The sequence below is a fragment of the Callithrix jacchus genome, chromosome 9 (genome assembly GCF_049354715.1).
Source record: "Callithrix jacchus isolate 240 chromosome 9, calJac240_pri, whole genome shotgun sequence".
Taxonomy (NCBI): Eukaryota; Metazoa; Chordata; class Mammalia; order Primates; family Cebidae; genus Callithrix; species Callithrix jacchus.
The window spans coordinates 10,780,172-10,801,162 of record NC_133510.1 but is presented as its reverse complement, the minus strand read 5'-3'; the positions used below and the strand labels follow the sequence as shown (position 1 = coordinate 10,801,162).

The 20,991-nt window shown below is 40.8% G+C and overlaps 1 protein-coding gene across 4 annotated transcripts in view; it reads right to left on the bottom strand.

The window, feature by feature from the left end:
- DUSP16 (dual specificity phosphatase 16) overlaps positions 1 to 20,991 on the bottom strand; it is a 92,924-nt gene that overhangs the window by 35,430 nt on the left and 36,503 nt on the right. For all 4 annotated transcript variants that reach the window (XM_078338292.1, XM_009003308.5, XM_078338291.1 and 1 more), the window contains 2 exons: positions 14,132 to 14,724; positions 13,116 to 13,254 (listed from right to left, as the gene is read on the bottom strand). In XM_078338292.1, the coding sequence (XP_078194418.1) occupies positions 13,116 to 13,254; positions 14,132 to 14,359 (367 nt within the window). In that variant the 5' untranslated portion in view covers positions 14,360 to 14,724. The remainder of the gene's footprint in view (positions 1 to 13,115; positions 13,255 to 14,131; positions 14,725 to 20,991) is intronic.

Sequence of the window (20,991 nt, the reverse complement as noted above, 5' to 3'; positions counted from 1 at the left end):
AAATTAACAGGCTCTGTAAGTAGGAGAGCCAAAGTCACAGAGACAATCCTGTCTAGTCCCCCATGACCTTAAAATAGGAAAGACAGCAGCCAAGGGAACAGTATCCTGGAACTTCCTGAGAAGGAGGGAGTTAGAAGAACTCTACTTCCATCAGCATAGAAAGAGAGGGTTATTAAGGAAATCACATTTGCTCATTTTCTTCTTTCTTGCTCTTTCCCCCAAGCTGGAGTACAGTGGTGCAATTTCGTTTTTCTTTTTTTTGAGATGGAGTCTTGCTCTGTTGCCAGGCTGGAGTGCAGTGGTACAATCTCGGCTCCCGAGTAACTGGGACTACAGGCACTCACTACTCAGCTAATTTTTGTATTTTTAGTAAAGACAGGCTTTCACCATGTTGGCCAGGATGGTCTCGATCTCTTGACTTCATGATCTGCCCGCCTCAGCCTCCTAAAGTGCTGGGATCACAGGCGTGAGCCACTGCGCTTTTGCCAAGTGGTACGATCTTGGCTTACTGCAACCTCCAGCCACTGGGGCTCAAGCGATCCTCTCAAGTAGCTAGGACCACAGGCCCGCAGGCACACCACCATGCCCAGATTTTCTTTTAATGTATTTTTGGTAAAGATGGAGTCTTGCCATGTTGCCAGGCTGGTCTCGTGCGAACTCCTGAGCTCAAGCAATCTGCCCACCTCAGCCTCTCAAAGTTCTGGGATTACAGGTGTGAGCCAACATGTCTGGCCACATTTGCTCATTTTAAACTGAAAACCAAAGATTTCCCAGTTTGTCCTTTTGGGCTTAATGTCCCAAACATCAATCTAACATTCTCAACCCTCTTTGGTCATTTCCACTGGAAAGACCTACTGACAATTTAAAAATAAACTCAGGGCCGGGCGCGGTAGCTCACGCCTGTAATCCCAGCACTTTGGGAGGCCAAGGCCGGTGGACCACGAGGTGAAGAAATCAAGACCATCCTGGTCAACATGGTGAAACCACGTCTCTACTAAAAATACAAAAAAAAAAAAAAAAAAATAGCTGGGCACGGTGGCACGTGCCTGTAATCCCAGTTACTCAGGAGGCTGAGGCAGGAATTGCCTGAACCCAGGAGGCAGAGGTTGAGGTGAGCTGAGATCTCATCATGCACTCCAGCCTGGGTAACAAGAGCGAAACTCCGTCTCAAAAAATAAATAAACAAACAAACAAACAAACTCAAAGCCCAAACACTCAACTCTTTCCTTCGGTGCCCCTGTTCACTTCAGCACCATTCCCGCAGGCCCCTGGGTAGCACTCAGCAAGTCCCCGACACACTGATTCTCCTCCATCGCTGCCTTCCTATTTATACCACCCTAGTCTTCACACCTCAGGCTCACACGAATTCAGTAACAGCCTTCTCTGACCCACTTATTGTTTTTTCTACCTCAATTCCACTCTGCTGCTAGGTTAAGCATTCTAAAATAAAGATTTTATTTTTAAACTTTACTCTCTGATTTCAAATACCCACAGAATACAATCCAACATTCTTAGCCAGATAATCAAGATGCTCCATAATCTGGCCAGGGGTGGTGGCTCACTCCCACAATCCAGGTGCTTTGGGAGGCCAAGGTGGGAGGATCCCTTGCGCCCCCAGGAGTTTGAGACCAGCCTGGGCAACATAGTGAGACCTTGTCTCTACAAAAAATAAAAATAGTTAGTGGAGCATGGCAGCATGCACATGCAGTCCCCACTACTGGGAGGTGAAGGCAGGAGGATTCCTTGAGCCCAGGAGGTGCTGCAGTGGGCTATGGTCACACCACTGTACTCTAGCCTGGGCAACAGAGCAAGATCCTGTCTCTTGTTTTTTTTCTGAGATCGAGTTTTACTCCTGTTGCCCAAGCTAGACCATAATGGCGTGACCATAGTTCACTGCAACCTCTGCCTCCCAGGATCAAGCAGTTCTCCTGCTTCCACCTCCCCAATAGCTGGGATTACAGGTGCCCACCACCATATCCAGCTAATTTTTTGTATTTTTAGTAGAGACGGGGTTTCACCATGTTGGCCAGGGTGGTCTCAAACTCCTGAGCTCAGGTGATCCACCTGCCTTGGCCTCCCAAAGTGCTGGGATTACAGGCATGAGCCACCACGCCCAGCTGATCCTGTCTCTTGGGGAAAAAAAAAAATCCTTCATAATCTAATCCCAATCCAATCCAACTTCCAGGCTAATTTCCTCTACCGCCACTCTACATGCACCAGACAAATTGGTCTCCTTACTGTTTTCCTAACACATCTGTGCTTTCCCACCTTTAGGCCTCTGAAAGTTCAATCTTTCCAACCCATTTTATATTTCCTTCTAAGCCACAGACAAGAACAAGTTATACCTCTTCTACAGCAGTATGTTCCCAAAATCAACAAAATACATTTTGCACCCAAACCCTCTAAAAACATATACATACTCATCATTACGACAAAAGTTTCATGATATTATCTTCCCTAATTCTGTTGCATTAAAAAACAAAAACAAAAATCTCCTTGACCAGTATATCTAGACGTGGTTTTGTCAGCTTAGAGGCTCTATAAAATTTATACCAGTCATTTGAAATTTACCATGGGCCTAGTAACTGTGAAATGATTGTGTGTGTGTTGTGACCTGTCTTACTTCTCCAGCTATTGTGAGCTGCTTATGAATAAGAATTATGTCTTATACTCCTTTGTAATCACCTCAGCATTTAGCATAGTGCCTGGCACAGAAGCAGAATTCAATAAATGTTTACTGAATCCTTCCTTGTTACAATGAATAGCTGTTGATGGACATAAGTCTTATATATTTTTGGTGTTCCGAAGGATTTCCTGATTCATTCAAAGCCAGAAGCTACACTGCTGTGGGTGGGGGCACAAAATCTGCTTCCTATTCCTAGACCACAATGCCCCAGAAGACTCTCATGGTGAGTGGGGAAGCACAAGGCAAGAATAAAAACATTATTTCTTTTACTACAGGAAAAAAGATAAAATTGGTTAGTGCCACTTTGGTTATCCAAAAGCCAACACTGAATCCTTACTATGATTCGGCCATATCCACAGGACTTTACATGAAAGGGAAAGAAAATTTTTTCTGATGCTCCCAAATGGTGCAGGACTCCATAATGGTGTGGAGAGTCCCATAATACACCTCCATGGCTCAGAGAATCAGGACACATCCCTGATGTGGGAAACCAGTGAGACACCAACTATGATTACACCCCAGACGAGGATGGTGTGGCTGCTGGATATGTCTATAATCATCATCAAAATACATAATAAATGAGATTATCAATAGGGGAAACTTGATGAGTCAAGAGGAAAAAGGAATACAAGTCTAGTATCTGGAGAATGACTCAAGAATAAAATCCGACTAACTTGTCAACTGTCCACGAATATACAGCTCACTTCTCAGGCTTTCTATGTGAAGTGCAAAGCTTTCTAATCCATCTAGCAACAGGCTCTCCCATAAGACCACTCTGTGTATTTTATTCTGTTTACCTCCTCCTCTTTGGCCAACTACACAGTTTGACAACATCATAGGGCAGTAAGGAAAAAAGGGATAACTGCGTTTCACATGTAAGTTCAAAAAACATTAAATAGCACCTGCTATGAGCTTGACATAGCGCTAGGTAATGGAACAATAGTGACCAAAACAGAGGGCCTTCTCTGGAGTTGATGGTTTTATGGGATAAACTTCAACCAAATAATTAGATGAATAATTAACTAATTATGGTAGGTGGGCAAAGGTGTAGGGAAACCAACTTTGCCTGGTAGCTAGGGAAGTCTTAACAACCACGTAGAATCTAGCAGGAAACACTTAGGTAAATAGCAGAGAGAGGCCAGGGCAGAGGAGAGAGCCTCTGTGAGGGCCCTGGGTGCATGATGTTGTAGGTTTGGAGTGATAGGGAGGATGCCTAAGGAGCTGAGGCAAAACAACAACTGAGGACTTAAAGTGGCACTGGATGAAGTTAGCGACGGAGGCAGAAGCCAGCCACTGCAGGGCCTTGTGAATCAGTTTAAAAGTTTGTAATTTAAGAGCACTGATGCATATTAAACTGGAAGTGATGTAATCTGAATTAGTTTAAAAATACGAAATAAAAATATAACTTTGGCTGCAGTGTGAGCAATGAATTGGAAGGAGTCAAGACAGAGCATGTGAATAGACCAGTTAAGAGGCTCCTGGAGCGATCTGGGAGGAGGAATGACGTTCCCTTGACTTCATGGTAGCAGAAGAGCAGAAAACCAGACAGATCTAAGAGGTTGGAAGAAAGGTCTGGTGACTAAGAAGTGACAGGTGTTGCAGCCAAATCTCTAGTAGCTCACAACACCCATCACCTGCAGGTACAAATTCCTCCTCCTGATTTAAAGAGCTTACATAATTTGATCTGATGTCCTCTCCATTCCCATTTCTCTCCTTCACAAAAATCCACTCTGATCTCCTCATTACCCATCCAAATCTATGTTCATTCCTGACATTTTCAGTCATGTTCTCTTTCCCCCTCCAAATGCAAAGAGCCCTTCCCACCTAAATCTTACTCATCTTTTAAGATTTGGTTAAAACTCCATTGCCCTAATCAAGTCTTCCCTAACTTCTGCAGACTATACTGAATCATCCCTTATCACCGTATCATACATTTTAGCAGATGATCATATACTTCTCTTTGTTTCATCCACTTTAAGTGCATTTCTCCAAATTAACCACTCGATTCTGAAGGACAAGAGCAAAACTTTTGCTACTTTTGCTTTTCCAGTATCCTTACCCTGGAGAGCCCAGTCCAAGGCACAACCAGGGGAGCCACCCATCAAACACTGGGAAGCTGTGTGAGTGAAAGGGCTGAAGAACACGCTGGACCTGGTTTTCTCTAGACCACACAGCTGCCACAACTGGGGCAAGGGAAGACTGATGTTACTGTTGTCATCTGGGGTGCTTTTGTTTGGCGTGTGTACAATATCAGGATGGGGAACTAAAGGACTATCTTTAATCTTTAGTTGGCTCTATACTCTGTTTTTTTCAAAAGACAGTCTCAGGCATATGTCTTAGCCACTGGTAGCTGGGAAGGGACATGAACTGACTTTCCACAATGGCAGGTAGCAATTGGAGAAAAGATGATCCAATTTAGATGAACTCATGCCAACTGAGACTCAGAAACAGAGCCAGCAATACACAGCAGCCAGTGAGCAAACAGCAACCTTTTCCCCCAAATTTACTGAAATATGATTAACAAAAATTTTATCTAAGGTATACAGCATGACGATGTGATATACACATACACTTGGGATGACTACCTTGCCTCACACAGCAACGTTCTTTTTGTTGTGGTGAGAACACTTAAGATCTACTCTTTCAGCAAATTTGAAGTATGCAATGCGTTTATTGTTAACCATAGTCACTGTGCTGTATATTAGGTCTCTAGAACTTACTCATCATATAACTGAAAGTCTGTACTCTTTAACCAGAATCTCCCCGTTTCCCCAGCCCTCCAGCCCCTGGTAACCACCATTCTACTGTTTTTATGAGTTTGACTCTTTCAGATCCACATGTAAGCGATACCATGCAGTATTTGCCTTTCTGTGTCTGGCTTATTTCAATTAGCATAATTTCCTCCAGGTCCACCCATATTGTTGCAAAATGGTAGGATTTCCTTCTTTTTTAAGGCTGAATATTCCATTGTGTGTGTATCTGTGTATACAACATCTATTTTCAGTGACTCTCAGTCACTGTAGCTTTTTAGACACAAGAGCAGTCAATTCCTTAATAATTAGTATACTTTTACTGAAATCCATTAATTTTAATCTCATTTACCAAATGCCTACAGGATTTGAAACGGAATTACTGAAGATTTCCCTTCTCCACACGAAGGAGAAGAAACACCAAATTAGAGAACTGAACTGATGATAACAGCACAAAGAGCAAAATCTGTAACCAGTAAGATCAGGTTCTACATTATACTTCCATGAGGAAGAGACAGTAATCAATTCCATTAAACCAAAACTATACATTTATTACACAGAACTGTTATCTGAATCTAGATCCTTGTTACACTGAAAATATGTAAAGAGTCTAATACATTTTTTTTCACTTGTAGATCTAACTACAATAGTAAGTTTAACTCAAAACAAAGAAATGAGTATTTGGCCTTTAACCATAGCAACATTAATCGAAGACCTTTGCTTTGTTCTTAATAAATAGTATCTTCTATCCTTATTCACAGCTATAGATCAGCATAAAACAGAGGAGACTTTTACTTGATGATCTCTTCTGGGTAACATAATTTAATACTTTAAAAAATGTCATATACAGTATATTTTTATAGATTGCTATATTCCATAAAGTATAAAGAATATGACTGAAATTCTCCAAAAGGCTCAGAAAGAGCTATTACAAAAGAGGCTTTCAGAATAAGTCTGATCTGAAATGGGCACCCTTGATTCCCAATCTAGCCTCCTGACAAAATTCCAGAAGACTGGAATTACTTGTGGATGTGAGCTTTGGGCAGTGAGAGTGGGGAGAGTCACTCAGCGGGGCTCTGTTGCTTTCCTCATTTGTAAATGAAAGGGCTGAAGTCTGTGGTTCATTTATGGTTTTCTCCCCGAGTCGCTGTACGGTTATCCTGTGCCGCATCACAGGACAGAGGGAGTGCTATGGAATTAATCAACCTGGTGGTGCCCTTTTGCTTTTACTCAGGCCATAATTGGGGAAAGAGAAGGACATAGAACAGCATTTTCACATGCAGGTTGATCTTTATTTCTACCAAATTAACCCACTTACTCTCTTTTCCGTATGTCAGCATAAAATAGAAGCCCAAATTCAATAGTTTTCCCTTTTTTCACATATAATTACTTCTAATCTGGCATGCTTAGAAATAGACAAGTAGAATAAAGTAATACATAGTGAATAAGTAAAAGCCAAGAAACAAGTTTATTTTTCAGAGAACTAGTTTTCTGTAGGTTGTTGAAAACACAAAAAAAGTTGCTCAATAAGTCTATGTTGGCAACTGGTTGTTTTGTTTTGGAACTCATACTGGTACGTTTCTTTTTTTAAAGGATAGTCACTATAGACACAGAGATTTCACATGCATTATCTAATACAATCCTCACAATAAGGCAAGCGTTATTACCTCTTTTTAAGAGCTGAAAAAGTACAAGATAACTCAGGTTAAATGACTTATCCAGAGTCACCATAAGGAGAAGACACACACAAAACACAGGCTACAGCTCTCTAGTCCATCGTTCTTTACATCTTAAAGGGATTTCCTCAATGCAGATGTTAGATCACCTAGGAAATGGGTGTGGGCATGGCACTGAGTTGACCAGAAGACCCTGAAACCTTCTGCAGATGCAGATACAGGTCCTGTGTTCAGATAATACCTTCACCACTAGGACCTAGTTTTTCTTCCCTCCTGTTCTTTTCTGATCCTTTCTCTTTGGTTGATATCTAAGGTTTAGCAGTAACATGAAGGGTATTACCAACCCTTGAAAATGGTTCCTTTTTTTGGATTCTCCCAATCCCCATCTCTCCCCTTCCCCTCAATCTTAAAAATCTTTCATCTGTAGGGGAAATAACAAGGACAGGCCTGGTGCATGGCACAGAACACGACACTACCTCTCTCTAGCTCTACCTTGTGTAATTTCTTTCTTTTTTTATTTTTGGAGACAGGGTCTCACTCTGTCACCAAGGCTGGAGTCCAGTGGTGCAATGATGGCTCACTGCAGCCTCAAACTCCTGGGCTCCAGTGAGCCTCCCAAGTAGCTGGGACTACAGGTATGGTACCACCACACCTGGCTAATTTTTTAAATTTTTAGTAGAGATAAGGTCTGTCTCTGTTGGCCAGTCAGGTTTCAAACTCCTAAGCTCAAGTGATCCTCCTGCCTCAGCCTCCTAAAGTGTTGGGATTACAGGCATGAGCCACCCTGCCTGGCACTTTGTGTAATTTCTACACCCAGATTATCTACTGCTCCCATGAAGTTGGTCTTCTCTGCATTTATGACTTTTTATTACAAGTTCAAAATATAGTTTATCAGAGACAAAGGACTTTATTAAAAATATATATAGTTTATTCTGTCAATATTTTCCTACAAGTCCAATTATTTAATACTTAACTACATAAACTTTTTTGAAATATTCTCAATAGAATTAGATTCTTTTCAAATTATTAGAAATCCAGGAATTTTTTAGCCAAATAGGAATTACAGCATTTTTCCCATCCTAGGTTATAAAAAATCTTTTTTATGATATGTTTATGTCACATCCATTTTGTTACTCTATTAATATAAGTTGTTTTGTTTTGTTTTGTTTTTTTGAGATGGAGTTTTGCTCTTGTTGCCCAGGGTGGAGTGCAATGGCGCAATCTCAATTCACCCCAACATCTGCCTCCCGGGTTCAAGTGATTCTCCTGCCTCAGTCTTCTGAGTAGCTGGGATTACAGACGTGCACCACCACGCCCAGCTAATTTTGTATTTTCAGTAGAGACAGGGTTTCTCCATGTTGGTCAGACTGGCCTTGAACTTCTGACCTGCCTCGGCCTCCCAAAGTGCTGGGATTATAGGCATAAGCCATTGCAACTGGACAATATGAATTCTTTTTTTTTTTTTTTTTTTTTTTTGAGACAGAGTTTCGTTCTGTTGCCCAAGCTGGAATGCAGTGGCACGATCTCTGCTCACTGCCACCTTCGCTTCCCAAGTTCAAGCAATTATCTGCCTCAGCCTCCTGAGTAGCTGGGATTATAGGCATGTACCACCACGCCCTGGTAATTTTTTGTATTTTTAGTAGAGATGAGGTTTCACCATCTTGGCCAGGCTCCTAACCTCGGGATCCACCCGCCTCGGCATCCACCCGCCTTGGCCTCCCAAAGTGCTGGGATTACAGGCATGAGCCACCAAGCCTGGCCAATATAAATTCTTAAGTCTTAACTTTAAGATTTAAGAATTACTCCTAAGGTTACTGCTAAACCTTAGATATCGACCAAAGCAAAAGGATCAGAAAAGAGCAGAAGGTTGAGGGAAGATATGCAGGTCTTTAAACTGTACTTATTCAATAACTGACTTCAAAATTGACAAAAAAAAGGGGGGGGGGGAATGGTTTGCCATTACCTACCCATTAATAGTAATAGAGAACATTTTTCTTTTTTGAGACAGAATCTCACTCTGTCACCTAGGCTGGCGTGCAGTGGCACAATCTTGGCTCACTGCAACCTCTGCCTCCTGGGTTCAAGCAATTCTCCTGCCTCAGCCTCCTCGGTAGCCGGGACTACAGGCGCGTGCCTAATTTTTGTATTTTTAGTAGAGATGGCGTTTTTGCCATGTTGGCCAGGCTGCTCTCGAACTCCTGACCTCAGGTGATCCACCCACCTTGGCCTCCCAAAGTGCTGGGATTACAGGAGTGAGCCACCACACCTGGCCAGTAATGGAGAATGTTCTAAGGCATCCACATGTGTTCTTTTTTAAGATGAGATTGCTAATGATAATTTTTTTCTTTTTTTTTTAAGAGACAGGCTCTGTCACCCAGGTTGTGGTACAGTGTTGCAATCACAGCTCACTGTAACCTCAAACTCCTGGGCTCAAGCAATCTTCCCACCTCAGCTTCCCGGGTAGCTAGAAATACAGGGGTGTAGCACCACACCCAGCTGCTACTGATATTAAACCCTTTAATCCACTGGGAGTGAAACAATGTTATGGTTTGGTTTGACTTGGTAAGTAGGTGATTCACTAAAGACTAAATAGAGCAATCAATTTACATTTACATGTTTTAAAATACAATAATTATTCAGACTGTTCTCAATTAACATGAATTCAAGGACTTGTCTCTTCCTATGAGTGGAGCTAGATTTCCAGGGTTATTAGCGCTTTATCAAATATCAGTATTTAAGGACCACAAAAAATCAGCAGTGTTCAACTACAGCAGCATTTTTATCAGATTTTAATACCATCTTTACATCTACTTAAAAAATCAAGAAAGTTTCATATTAGATATTTTCCCGTCATAGCTACGTTTGCTTTATCACAGTAAATACACCTTCCAAATCATTTAGTTCAGAACAATCTGAAGTTTTCTCTACTTTCAGACTTCATCACTGCTTAATACACTTATATTCTAAACTAATAAATTATAGGAAATATAAACAGTATAAACCCTTCAGATAAGCTGATATCAGAATATTTACTGAAAACTTAGGAAGGGCTAGGCCTTGCAGGAACACAAAGATAAACAAGACCTGTTCCATGTTAAGGAACTAAGCCCACTGCATTCCTGTATAGGTTCCCAAATCCCACTTCCTCCTCCTTCAGTAATCCTGCATTTTTTATGAGCATGTAAGTGTGTCCTCCAGGTAAGTGTCAGTCTCCTCTCCTGTTTGAAGGAAAGAGCTCATTAAGATGCTACTATGAATTTCTTGGGGAGTCCTCTTGTTCCCCTGCTTCTCAGGACCAAGATGGCCCTGAGAGTTTGAGTAGATGTGGGCCACAATTCTCTATTGCCATAGCTAATGACCGTAAAAACCATCTCACACATCTGATGCTTTCTTCTTTTCTCAAGGTGGCTCAAAGTTCTAAACTGATAGAAAAATTACTGCAAGAAACCACTTTGTCTTTCTATTATCATCTCCAAACGAGACTGACAAAAATCTCCAAAAGTCATAGGGGCAGTTTGTAGTGAAAATTTTCTCCAGTGACCTTGCAATTACAGTAGCCCCTGTGAGAAACTAATGTACTTTACAGTTATTTCTCCCCAACCAAAATATTTAAGAAACTTTTGTCAATGTGTCCTGTCCCACATCCCTGGCTTGTCCTCTGAGCAGCTAGCTAAAACCTTGACCAAAAAACAGTTTCCCAAGAACTGATGGCCAAACCTTCTCCAATCATGTCACCCACTTACCCCAATTATCTACCTACCCTGAGGAACAAACTCACTAACCAGGAGCATTCCCAACTGGTTAGCGGTTTTTGAATGATTAGAAAGGCTTCTAATCACCAGAACCTTCTCTTAGGTGTCATAAGACACCCAGCTGCTAAGAAACTCCCAAACAAGGCAATTCAGACCCTGAAGTCACCTCCTAAGCTAACAGAAATATAGGATTCTGGAGGCGTGGATGAAAAGTGTGGAGCCATTAATACACTTAATGTGGTTCCTGGTGCTGCCTCCATGGACTTGACTTTAGGCCTAAGAAACACTTCCTGTATGAAGTGAGGATGTCAGGGTGTTCTGACCATGTGTCCCTAGGGTTGATACAGCTAATCAGGCAGTCCTAGTTCTTCCTTACTGCCCAGTGAGCGCTCCTCCCAAGGCTACACAGGATCTATAAGAACCTTCCCAGTAACAAAGAAATGCTGTTTGGTGAAACATTAAAGGGTACACGTAGCTAAAGCACCTGTGCAAGAAACTCAGCTTGAGTGCACTCCTCTCGGGGGTGTCTACGTGACCGAGATGTTGAGTAAGAGCTGCCTACAGGGTGTCTCAAACAAGAGCAGGGTGGAATAACCATTCTGTTATGAAGCACATCTTGGGGTATGGCCTCTTATAGAAAAACTCTGGCTGAGCATGGTGGCTCACGACTGTAATCCTAGCACTTTGGGAGGCCAAGGCGGGCAGATCACCTAAGGTCAGGACTTCGAGACCAACATGGCCAGGATGGTGAAACCTGTCTTTACTAAAATACAAAATTAGCCGGTGTGGTGGCAGGTGCCTATAATCCCAGCTACTCGGGAGGCTGAGGCAGAAGAATCGCTTGAACCCAGAAGGCAGAGATTTCAGTAAGCCAGGATTGAGCCACTGCACTCCAGCCTGAGCGACAGAGCAAAACTCTGTCTCAAAAAAAAAAAAAGAACAGAAAAACCCTGATCCCATTAACAGGATTCCAAGGTAAAGTCCTTCATACAGTAGCCACATGAAATGGGTTCCTAAACACAGCAAATTAGTTTAGCGAAACTCTCATAACAGTGTTACGTTTAACACACTATACTCCTAGTAAAAGAACGTGTCTATCAACAGAGACAGAATCTAACATTATAATTCTCAGTTACAGACTTCTGAAAACTACATTCTAAAAAAAGCTGGCTTCACTTAAGAACATTAATCGCAAGATCAGATGGAATCACAGCATAAATGAAAAGCGTATGGACAGACAATCTGAAAAAGATGGAACTATCCTTGTTAGAGAAGTGAGGAAAAGTTGCAAAAACTGGAGACATGGAAATCTTATCTAAACCTGCACAGAGTTTAAAATTAGTAACACAGCAGCAGCTAATTAACCCTATATTTTGTTTTTCTTAGATCCGATGTTAAAAGTGCTCTTGCCTATCCTTGAAGCTGAATCTGCCCAACACAGCAGCTTTATGTTAAGGTTACTGTGTGCTGTCAAACTATGTTCCCAGCTCTGCAGGCCCACAGGGCAGAGGACAGGATTTTCATTTGCAAAACGAGAAGCAAAGGATGAACAGCCTGCTTTGGAATTTGATGGGATTAACCCCCACACAAAGCCGTCCTTCAGGACAAATATAGAATATTTGGTCCTTCCCACACACCTTTTAAAATCATCTGGTTGCTTAGCATTTCTAAGTTGAGACTTTTTTTTTCAATTATAAAACAAATAAAAATATACAAGTAACTAACTTTTAAAGCAGTTACCCTAATTATTAGAAGAAACATGCTGCACACATTCTCCCCCTATTTCATTGCTTACAATGCACAAAACGGTGACCTTATCTCTGGAGTCCACTTCAACTATAAATCTTAAGAGTTTGTAATACTGGTCTGGTTCTTGCCACAGGGGTGGGAACTAATAGCAGGAGCTGAGATGTTCATCATTTGGCGTTCTTATATCCCAGGTGAATGGAAAAAGGCAGACAGAAGCAGCTGGCTTTGAGCTATCTATATGGGTGTGCAAATCTATGTGGCACTACCAGTTAATACCAAGTGAAGAGGCACATGAGCTAAGTCAAAAACACACTGACCCACGTGGAAGAATGATATAGTATTCAAGTTAAATAGAACAGTGACATCAATCAAAAGCTATAAATAAATCATTCTACACAGCAAAGCTGTGATGATCTATTGTACTGTGAGCTCACTGTGAAATAGGCTTACTCAACCAGCTCAATGAGATTCTGAGTCCTTTTAGTTCCATCACGAGCCTTACCTGCAAGCAGGTGAACAGAGTTGAAGCTCTTCTCCAGTTTACCCAGAAGTACAGTGAGAAAACAGTCTGAAGAGAGAGAGGCAACATCTTGGGAGCTCTGATCGTAAACTACAACCTTCTGACTGCAATCAATGTCAACCTGAAATGCAAACATGAGGCTTGTTAGGAAGGAAGGTGAGAAAATGATCTCCAACTACTGCCTGAGTAAGATCTCACGTTTACCGGCGCTGAGGCAAATAACTCTTTCCTGTTTTCAATTAATGATTTGAACAAAATGAGATGTGGTCATTTAATGAGATAGACAGCATTCAAAACTCTTAAAAACCAAAATGATGCTATTTTTGTGTCGGTGGTCTCACAACTCCCTGATTTTAAATCCTTTACACTATAAAACAGTAAAGTTCCTAATGAACCAAACTATATGCAAAATAAACATAACATAACCTTGGACCTAAACAAACATTTTCTTAAAAAATGACTTTTACATCTTAACAAAGGACTCAGTTGTTTATTAAAACATAAGCTCGTTTGCATTTGTGAAGAAACAAACAGCCTTCCCCACCACACAGACAACATTTGAGTATCTGAGGAACAACTTCCCTTGAAGATAATATCGTGCAGTCTTGACTAATGTTACCACATGTGTTATGACATATAAAAAGCACCCCTAATAATCAGTTTCTACTTTCTTTCCAAAAAACTTGAAAAGAATGACTTTCCTTTCAGCAAATTTGTAGATAATATAATGTTTAAATTAATAATTTTAGCAAGCCACAAGAAAACATAGCATTTGTCCAGCTTAAAGCAAGTTAATCCTTCTGCATAGTTTGGAAATATTATTAAATGTGACAATACGGTTAGTAGATTATTTTGAGGTACCACAAGGCACCAAAATTTAAAAAGCAACCAAAACTTCCTCAAATTACTTTCTCTACTTAAAGAGGAGGCTTTAATTAAAACTGTTCCCCATTCAGTATGTCCATTTATTTTAAAAAGGCAAAAAGGAAAGCATTTACCTTATGTTTCGCTGAATGCTGGATGAGCTCTGTAATTAACACTTTGTCCTGTTGCAACCTTCGCTTCATAAGCTTGGAGCAGTTGATATTAATGGCTTCCAAAATGTGGGATGTATTGTATTCCACAAATGGCCGGCTATCAATTAGCAGCACTTTTTCCGTTCCACTTTCCAGCAGAGCCACCAACCTCTCAGTAACAATTTGAGTTCCAATCATCTCATGGGCCATGACAACAATAAGTCCTCTTTTCCCACCTCTTTCTTTAATTTGCCACGATGATGTAATGGTGGTGTGCTCAAAGGCTCAGCCACTCCATTGTACTAAAAGTGTATGAGGTCAGGCTGGTGGTGACTGGCAAAAGGAGAGTTAAACCCATTTTCAGCAAGAGCCCTCCAAGTGAATGTCTCTTTCTCTTTCCCGTTGATGTGCTCTTGCAAAGGACTCCATCCACAAAGCAGCCCCTCACATTTGATTCATAAAGAGATGACTGGAATAACCATTCCACAACAAAAGATGCTTTGGGGCAGCCAGCGCATTACATCATTCTTTACCTTTGCTCCCGCGCTCCAACAGCTTTACACTGGACTGAAAGCCTACGCGGAGAGAGAAAGACAGAAAACAAAACATGAGGTCAAAAAAAGAAGAAAGAGTGTCAGATTAGAGGGAGTGTATGATTCATAATATTTACTCCATTAATCTAATTCCATACTTGATGCACTGCTTCATTTGAACAAACAAACAGAAAGGACAAATCGGTATGGCTTCAGAAAAATGTGCTAGTGGTAATTCCATTTTACCTCAAAACGTAAAAACTCAAAGAAAACGAAACAGACATATAATGAATTATAATCACCTAAGGCTCAGAACTAAATGACCTGTAGTATGGAATTAAAAGGACCAGAAAAAGCTGCTTTAAGTATTATTATTCCAAATAGTGTTCCTTTATTTGCTTGTTTATTGAAATGTCACAAAGAATAGCAGCTGAGGACCAAGTTAGCAAACCTGTGTTATCAGGACAAGAAAAAAAAAATCTTTTCTGAAATGGCTTGAGAATTCCTGTGATGAGTGGGTAGGTGTATGCGTGTGCACACGTGAGCTCACACGAGTACCAGGGTACAAACAGCAGCCTTTTAAAACTGCCCTCACGGAGGAGAAAAGATGCAGGACAATTGAAGGTTCTATAAATTTCAGCTATCTTTTGAGAAGGAGGAAGGACAAAAAACGACTGATAATGTTTGTCACAGCAGCTGCTGAGCTAGGGCTGGAAAGTGCCGAAGCTCACAGCCATGAGCCTGGCATGGCTCCTTCCTGCGGCTGCCTCCCTACCCCGAGTTGCTTAAGGCCCTGTAAGCTTATCCTGTACTTTTTCCTGCTTCATTCTTCAGAGACTCACTAATGCCCAGTCTTAAAAAAAATCTCACCCCTTAACCTGGAAATCTAAGTTAGCAACCCGGACATACAGAGCCCTTAAAGCTGGACTCAAAGCTTCCCTTTCTTGCCGAGCTCCTTTAATCAATCACCTTCTCATTAACATTAGTTGAAGTTTTGTGCTTATTGTTTGCACTTCACCTTGACCCTCAACATTTTCAGATTCCTATCTCCCCTGGTCCATCTCTGCATGTACGAAATCCTCTACTAATAAAACTACATGTCTACTTCTGACATTCAACTTCTAGAGGGTAAACTTTTTTTTTTTTTTTTTTTGAGACAGGGTATTGCTCTGTCACTCAGGCTGGAGTGCAGTGGGGCAATCTCAGCTCACTGCAACCTCCGCCTCCTGGGCTCAAGTGATTCTCTTGCCTCAGTCTCCCAAGTATGAGGGACTACAGGTACATGCCACCATGCCTGGCTAATTTTTGTACTTTTTGTAGAGACAGAGTTTCACTGTGTTGCCCAGGCTGGTCTCGAACTCCTGGGCTCAAGCAATTCACTTGTCTTGGCCTCCCAAAGTGCTGGGATTACAGCTGTGAGCCACTATTTGATAGCAAAAGTTGCTTATTATATTTCTTACTTCTACAATACTTTGGACATAATATGCTCAATTTATTATTATAGTAAGTAAAATCTTCCCTGTTCCAAAAACAATTTAAAATTCTAAATAAATATTTGATTAGCTAATTTCAGATCAGGATGTCAGAGCCTTTAAAAACCTTTAGGTCATGTTTCCTAATTTTATTCTTACAAATTAGAAGCTAAAGCATGGAGACAGAAGGGGGAGCATGATATAAAGAGAAGCAGCTTTGCCATTTACTTATATAACCTTGGACAAATCACAGAACCTTTCCAAACCAGTTTCTTCACCTACAAAATGTAGACATTATAGTGCCTTGTCTCTTCCAAGTTTGTACTGAGGACAAAATTACCTAATTTATTGAAAGCTGGTAAGCAAAAAAGCAACTGTGCATTATAGAGAGACAGGAGGAAAAATGCCCTATAGATGCCAGTGGCAAACAAAGCTGGCTGGCATCTGGTATCTAAAAGACATCACTCACAGATAAAAACAGATGTAATTCCATCCTCTTATAGTGCAGCTGTAACCAAGCTGTGCCCTTTCTCACAGAGCCTGACACACGGGGAGTTAGAAGGCACCTGAGATACCATCTCAATCACACCACATTTTATAAAGCAGCTCCATTTAATACATAATATGTCCACTTACTATTTTCTAAGAAACAACTTTCATTAATGTATTCTTTTTAGTATAGCTTTATGGCCACAAAGTATAAAAGTCATCTCTGTTTTCAACTGAAGGAACTAGAACAGAGAATTTGTCCTAGTCAATCCACTAATAAACTTCTACAAAGCGCCTACCAAGGCCATACCCCTGAATCAGGTTTTGCCTGCTCAGTGACAGAGTTCATGGCAATGTAAGGTCCTGTACTCAGACTGTCTAATTCCCAAACCAGGGCTTCTACTACTAGGTTACCCTGTTTTCCCTAAATACTTGTTCCCATAATGGAACTGGACTGGGAATGAATGATGTGGATTGTCCATGAGGGTACCCAGGTGGCACAGAAAGTGGAAATCTGAGAACAAGAGCAAGTTGATTCCAACAATGGCACTGGGTCTCCGAGTCTGATTGGCTCCTCTCAAAGAGATAAAATCTGGATGGGACAAAGCACTTATCTGGGTTAGCAGATCAAGGGACAAAAGGAGGGAGAAGACAGCAAACATGCAAAAGTTGAATTTAGAAAGTTCTCCTCTTTGCTTCCCCTCAGCCAATTCTCATAAACCCAAAGACAGGTTACAGCAAACAGTTCTACAGAGCAGAAAATGTCATTGTTGCCCAGAGAACCAGAGCGTAGTTACAGATACAAAAAGACCCTTTCCCTGGCCAAGGAAAGCTCTGGTCATAGCGACTCTAACCGAGGATGTAAGTGAAGTGCAGGGGTCAAAGTGAAATGGGGTGAAGTCACACCCTTTCAGTGCTGTACTGCAGCGAGCTGGAGCCATCCTGGTAGGACTTCGTGCCCAAGGTCTAATCTTCTGTAGTCCTAATGGGTTCTGTGGGAGACAGAGCCCCGCCAAGGGATCACAGGAGGGTAAAGTAACAATGGCCTTAACCTCTTTTATTTACACAGAAAATTTTGGTTAAATCCCCATCACTGGCTGTAACTCTAATTTTAAAAATTTCTCTGTATTTACTGTTTTGTTTTCAAAAGCCTTTGCATTAGGTAAGATTTAAAAGATGACAAGAGAATATTTTGCTTGCAACACCACCAAGCTAACCTTACCCAGAATTTCTATAAAGGGAATAAAAATTCTTAGAATGAACCACAAAGGCCCAAGTCCATAGAATAAAATCCAGAGACCAGCTTTGCTATTTATCTATTTTAGTCAACTGTTGAAGTTTTAAATAATTTCTTTAGATTTTTAAGTCGCTACCATATTGATATGGTTCAAAAAATAGTCTAAAAATGTATACATACTATGAACATGTACAGCTTACTGTGTCACTTGTACATCAATAAAGGTGTTTAAAATTGCCATGATACTGAAACTTCAGCGAATACATTTAAATGAAAAAAAAAAAAACCTAAATATATTCAAAATCCTTCTCCTACCTTTATCCTCCATCTGCCTGGGTCCCAACAACCCTGCCTTCTAACTGGTAACAACTTTAGTAGTCTCATCCAATTTATTCCAAAGATTGCTTTTTAAATACAGAATAAGACACAAATATGTACTCTTTTCCATCTCTTTGTTCAAATGGTTACACAGTATAGACACTATTTTGCATCTTGCTTTTTCTTTCACTTACATTACTTGAATCTGACTTTTTTCAACATTTAATTAGAAAATGAATCAATCTATATTTCTATGGGTCTTGCATATATGCACGTCTGGCAATCTAAATACAACATGCAGAAATTCCTTTTTTGTGTTGAGACGGAGCCTCGCACTGCCGCCTGGGCTGGAGTGCAGTGACGCGATCTCTGCTTACTGCAACCCCTGCCTCCTGGGTTCAAGTGATTCTCCTGCCTCAGCCTCCCGAGCAGCTGGGATTACAGGTGTGTGCCACCACGCCCAGCTAATTTTTTGTATTTTTAGTAGAGACAGGGTTTCACCATGTTGACCAGGCTGGTCTCAAAGGCCTGACCTTGTGATCCGCCTGCCCTGGACTCCCAAAGTGCTGGGATTACAGCCATGAGCCACCATGCCTGACCGAAATTCTTAAACTTTAAAGATGACTCCAGCTGGGCATGGTGTCTTGTGACTAATCCAAACACTTTGGAAGACGAAGGCAGGAGGGATCACTTGAGTACAAATAGTTCAAGATCAGGCTGGACAACACAGCAAGACCCTGTCTCTACAAAAATAAAAAAAAAATTACAAAAATGTACTTCTAAGGGGGAAATTTTGTGTGTGTGTGTGTGTGTGTGTGTGTGTATACATATGTATAACAATAAAGATTAAAGCAACTTTATATGTCTACATAGGCATATATATGTATATATGTATGTATATGCATATGTATATCTATGTATATGTATGTGTATATGCATATCTATATGTAGACATACACAGATATATATATATATATAATCTCCCCCACTAGAATTACATACCAGAGTACCTAGCAGCTGAGAAGTAATTCATAATAGTGTGCTCAAAAAGTCAGCGAATTAAATGCTGGGAGTCACCACACCTGGCTTGTTTTACGACATCCTAGTTAGAGAGTACCCTCTATAACTACTCTGGCTTCCAAGAAAGTTAAAATGTGACGGTGAGCATTCATGAAGTTACGGAAGTTATCTTCTAAAGGATACCCTCAAGTCAGCAAGGCAGTATTTATCATACTGCAGACGAGGCACCTTAATCAGGACTACTACACAAATAACTGCAAGGTATCCCAAGTTCAAAATAAAGGTTTCAAAAGACTTTAGGAATAAAGATAAACTGAGTCAACATCTTAGTATAATAAAATGATTATACTGATTGTGGAAAAAAATCAGCAAATCTCCTAAAGAAATACCATTTCTGGTTTATTTTACCTATCAGCAAATTGTTTGTGTTTTATATTTTATAATATTTAATATTAACACAAGTTGTATAACAACTTTTCCTTTAATATACAATTTTTTTTGAGATGGAGTCTTGCTCTGTTGCCCAGACTGGAGTACAGTGGCGTGATCTTGGCTCACTGCAACCTCCGCCTCCCGGGTTCAAGCAATTCTCCTGCCTCAGCCTTCTGGGTAGCTGGGATTACAGGCGCGTGCCACCACACCCAGTTAATTTTTTGTATTTTTAATAGAGACAGGGTTTCACCATGTTGACCAGGCTGGTCTCAAACGCCTGACCTTGTGATCCACCTGCCCTGGCCTCCCAAAGTGCTGGGATTATAGACGTGAGCCACCACACTCAGCCTTTTCTGTGTTCTTATATGTAGTTTATTTTGATTTAAATTCCATTTGGTTACCTATGAAAATGTATCCAGGACTATAACAGGAATCACTGCAGTTTTATTTCTTGAAACTCACTCTGTACCAACTGCACAAACACAGTATATCAATGAAGTACACTAGTGAGGAAGTTATGTTTAAGAACTGTAGTCTAATACTATGTTTATGTTACAATGAGCAGGTGGGGCCTGTTTTAACTAAAAGAACAACATTAATTCATATAAAACCAGTATTTGCCATTACTTACTTAAAACAAAAATATTTTGTTTTGATTTTAATTACTTGTAGGTTTCAAAATTTGTGCCTAACCAGAGAATCCTTTAAGAGTAACATTATTTTTAAGTGATTACATTAAGGATCTTCTTCTGCTTCCCAGATGATTTTTCTATTGAACTTCCCAAACAGGATCCTGGGCCTAGGTCAGTCATACTGACACTGACTATATCCCACTCAGAAAAAAGTGATCATCTTTCTCACACACTACTTTTTCCTTCCACCCATGGGTCATTTTCAGCAGGCAGCACAGTTTCATCGGCTGCTGGTACTGCTGCTCTAAAAATGCCCACTCCCAAGGCTGGCATCGAGGTCCACAGCAGGGGTTGGGGCTCCAGGAGGAGGCAGGGGCTCCCGCTCAGAGAGGCACACTTCCATTTTAAACATTTCCGTTTACAAAGAGAAATTATCAGGGAAAGGAAAAGGACCCCACGGATATGGGGTGCTTACTAGGCCTGTTCAGTGAGGAGAGGGATTTAGCTTTATTTGGTTGGGCTAAAGCTCAAGTTCAAATTCTCAGTTTATGGAAACGATATAATCAGGTGAGAAGTTTACTTTTATCAAACTGCAAGCCTGACTTAAATTTATTCCCTCCAATAAAATTAAAGAAACAGGCAACAAGATAGACCAAAATGCCTTTCAACAGAGCCCTAAATACAGGCTTTCAATTAACAGGAAAAAATT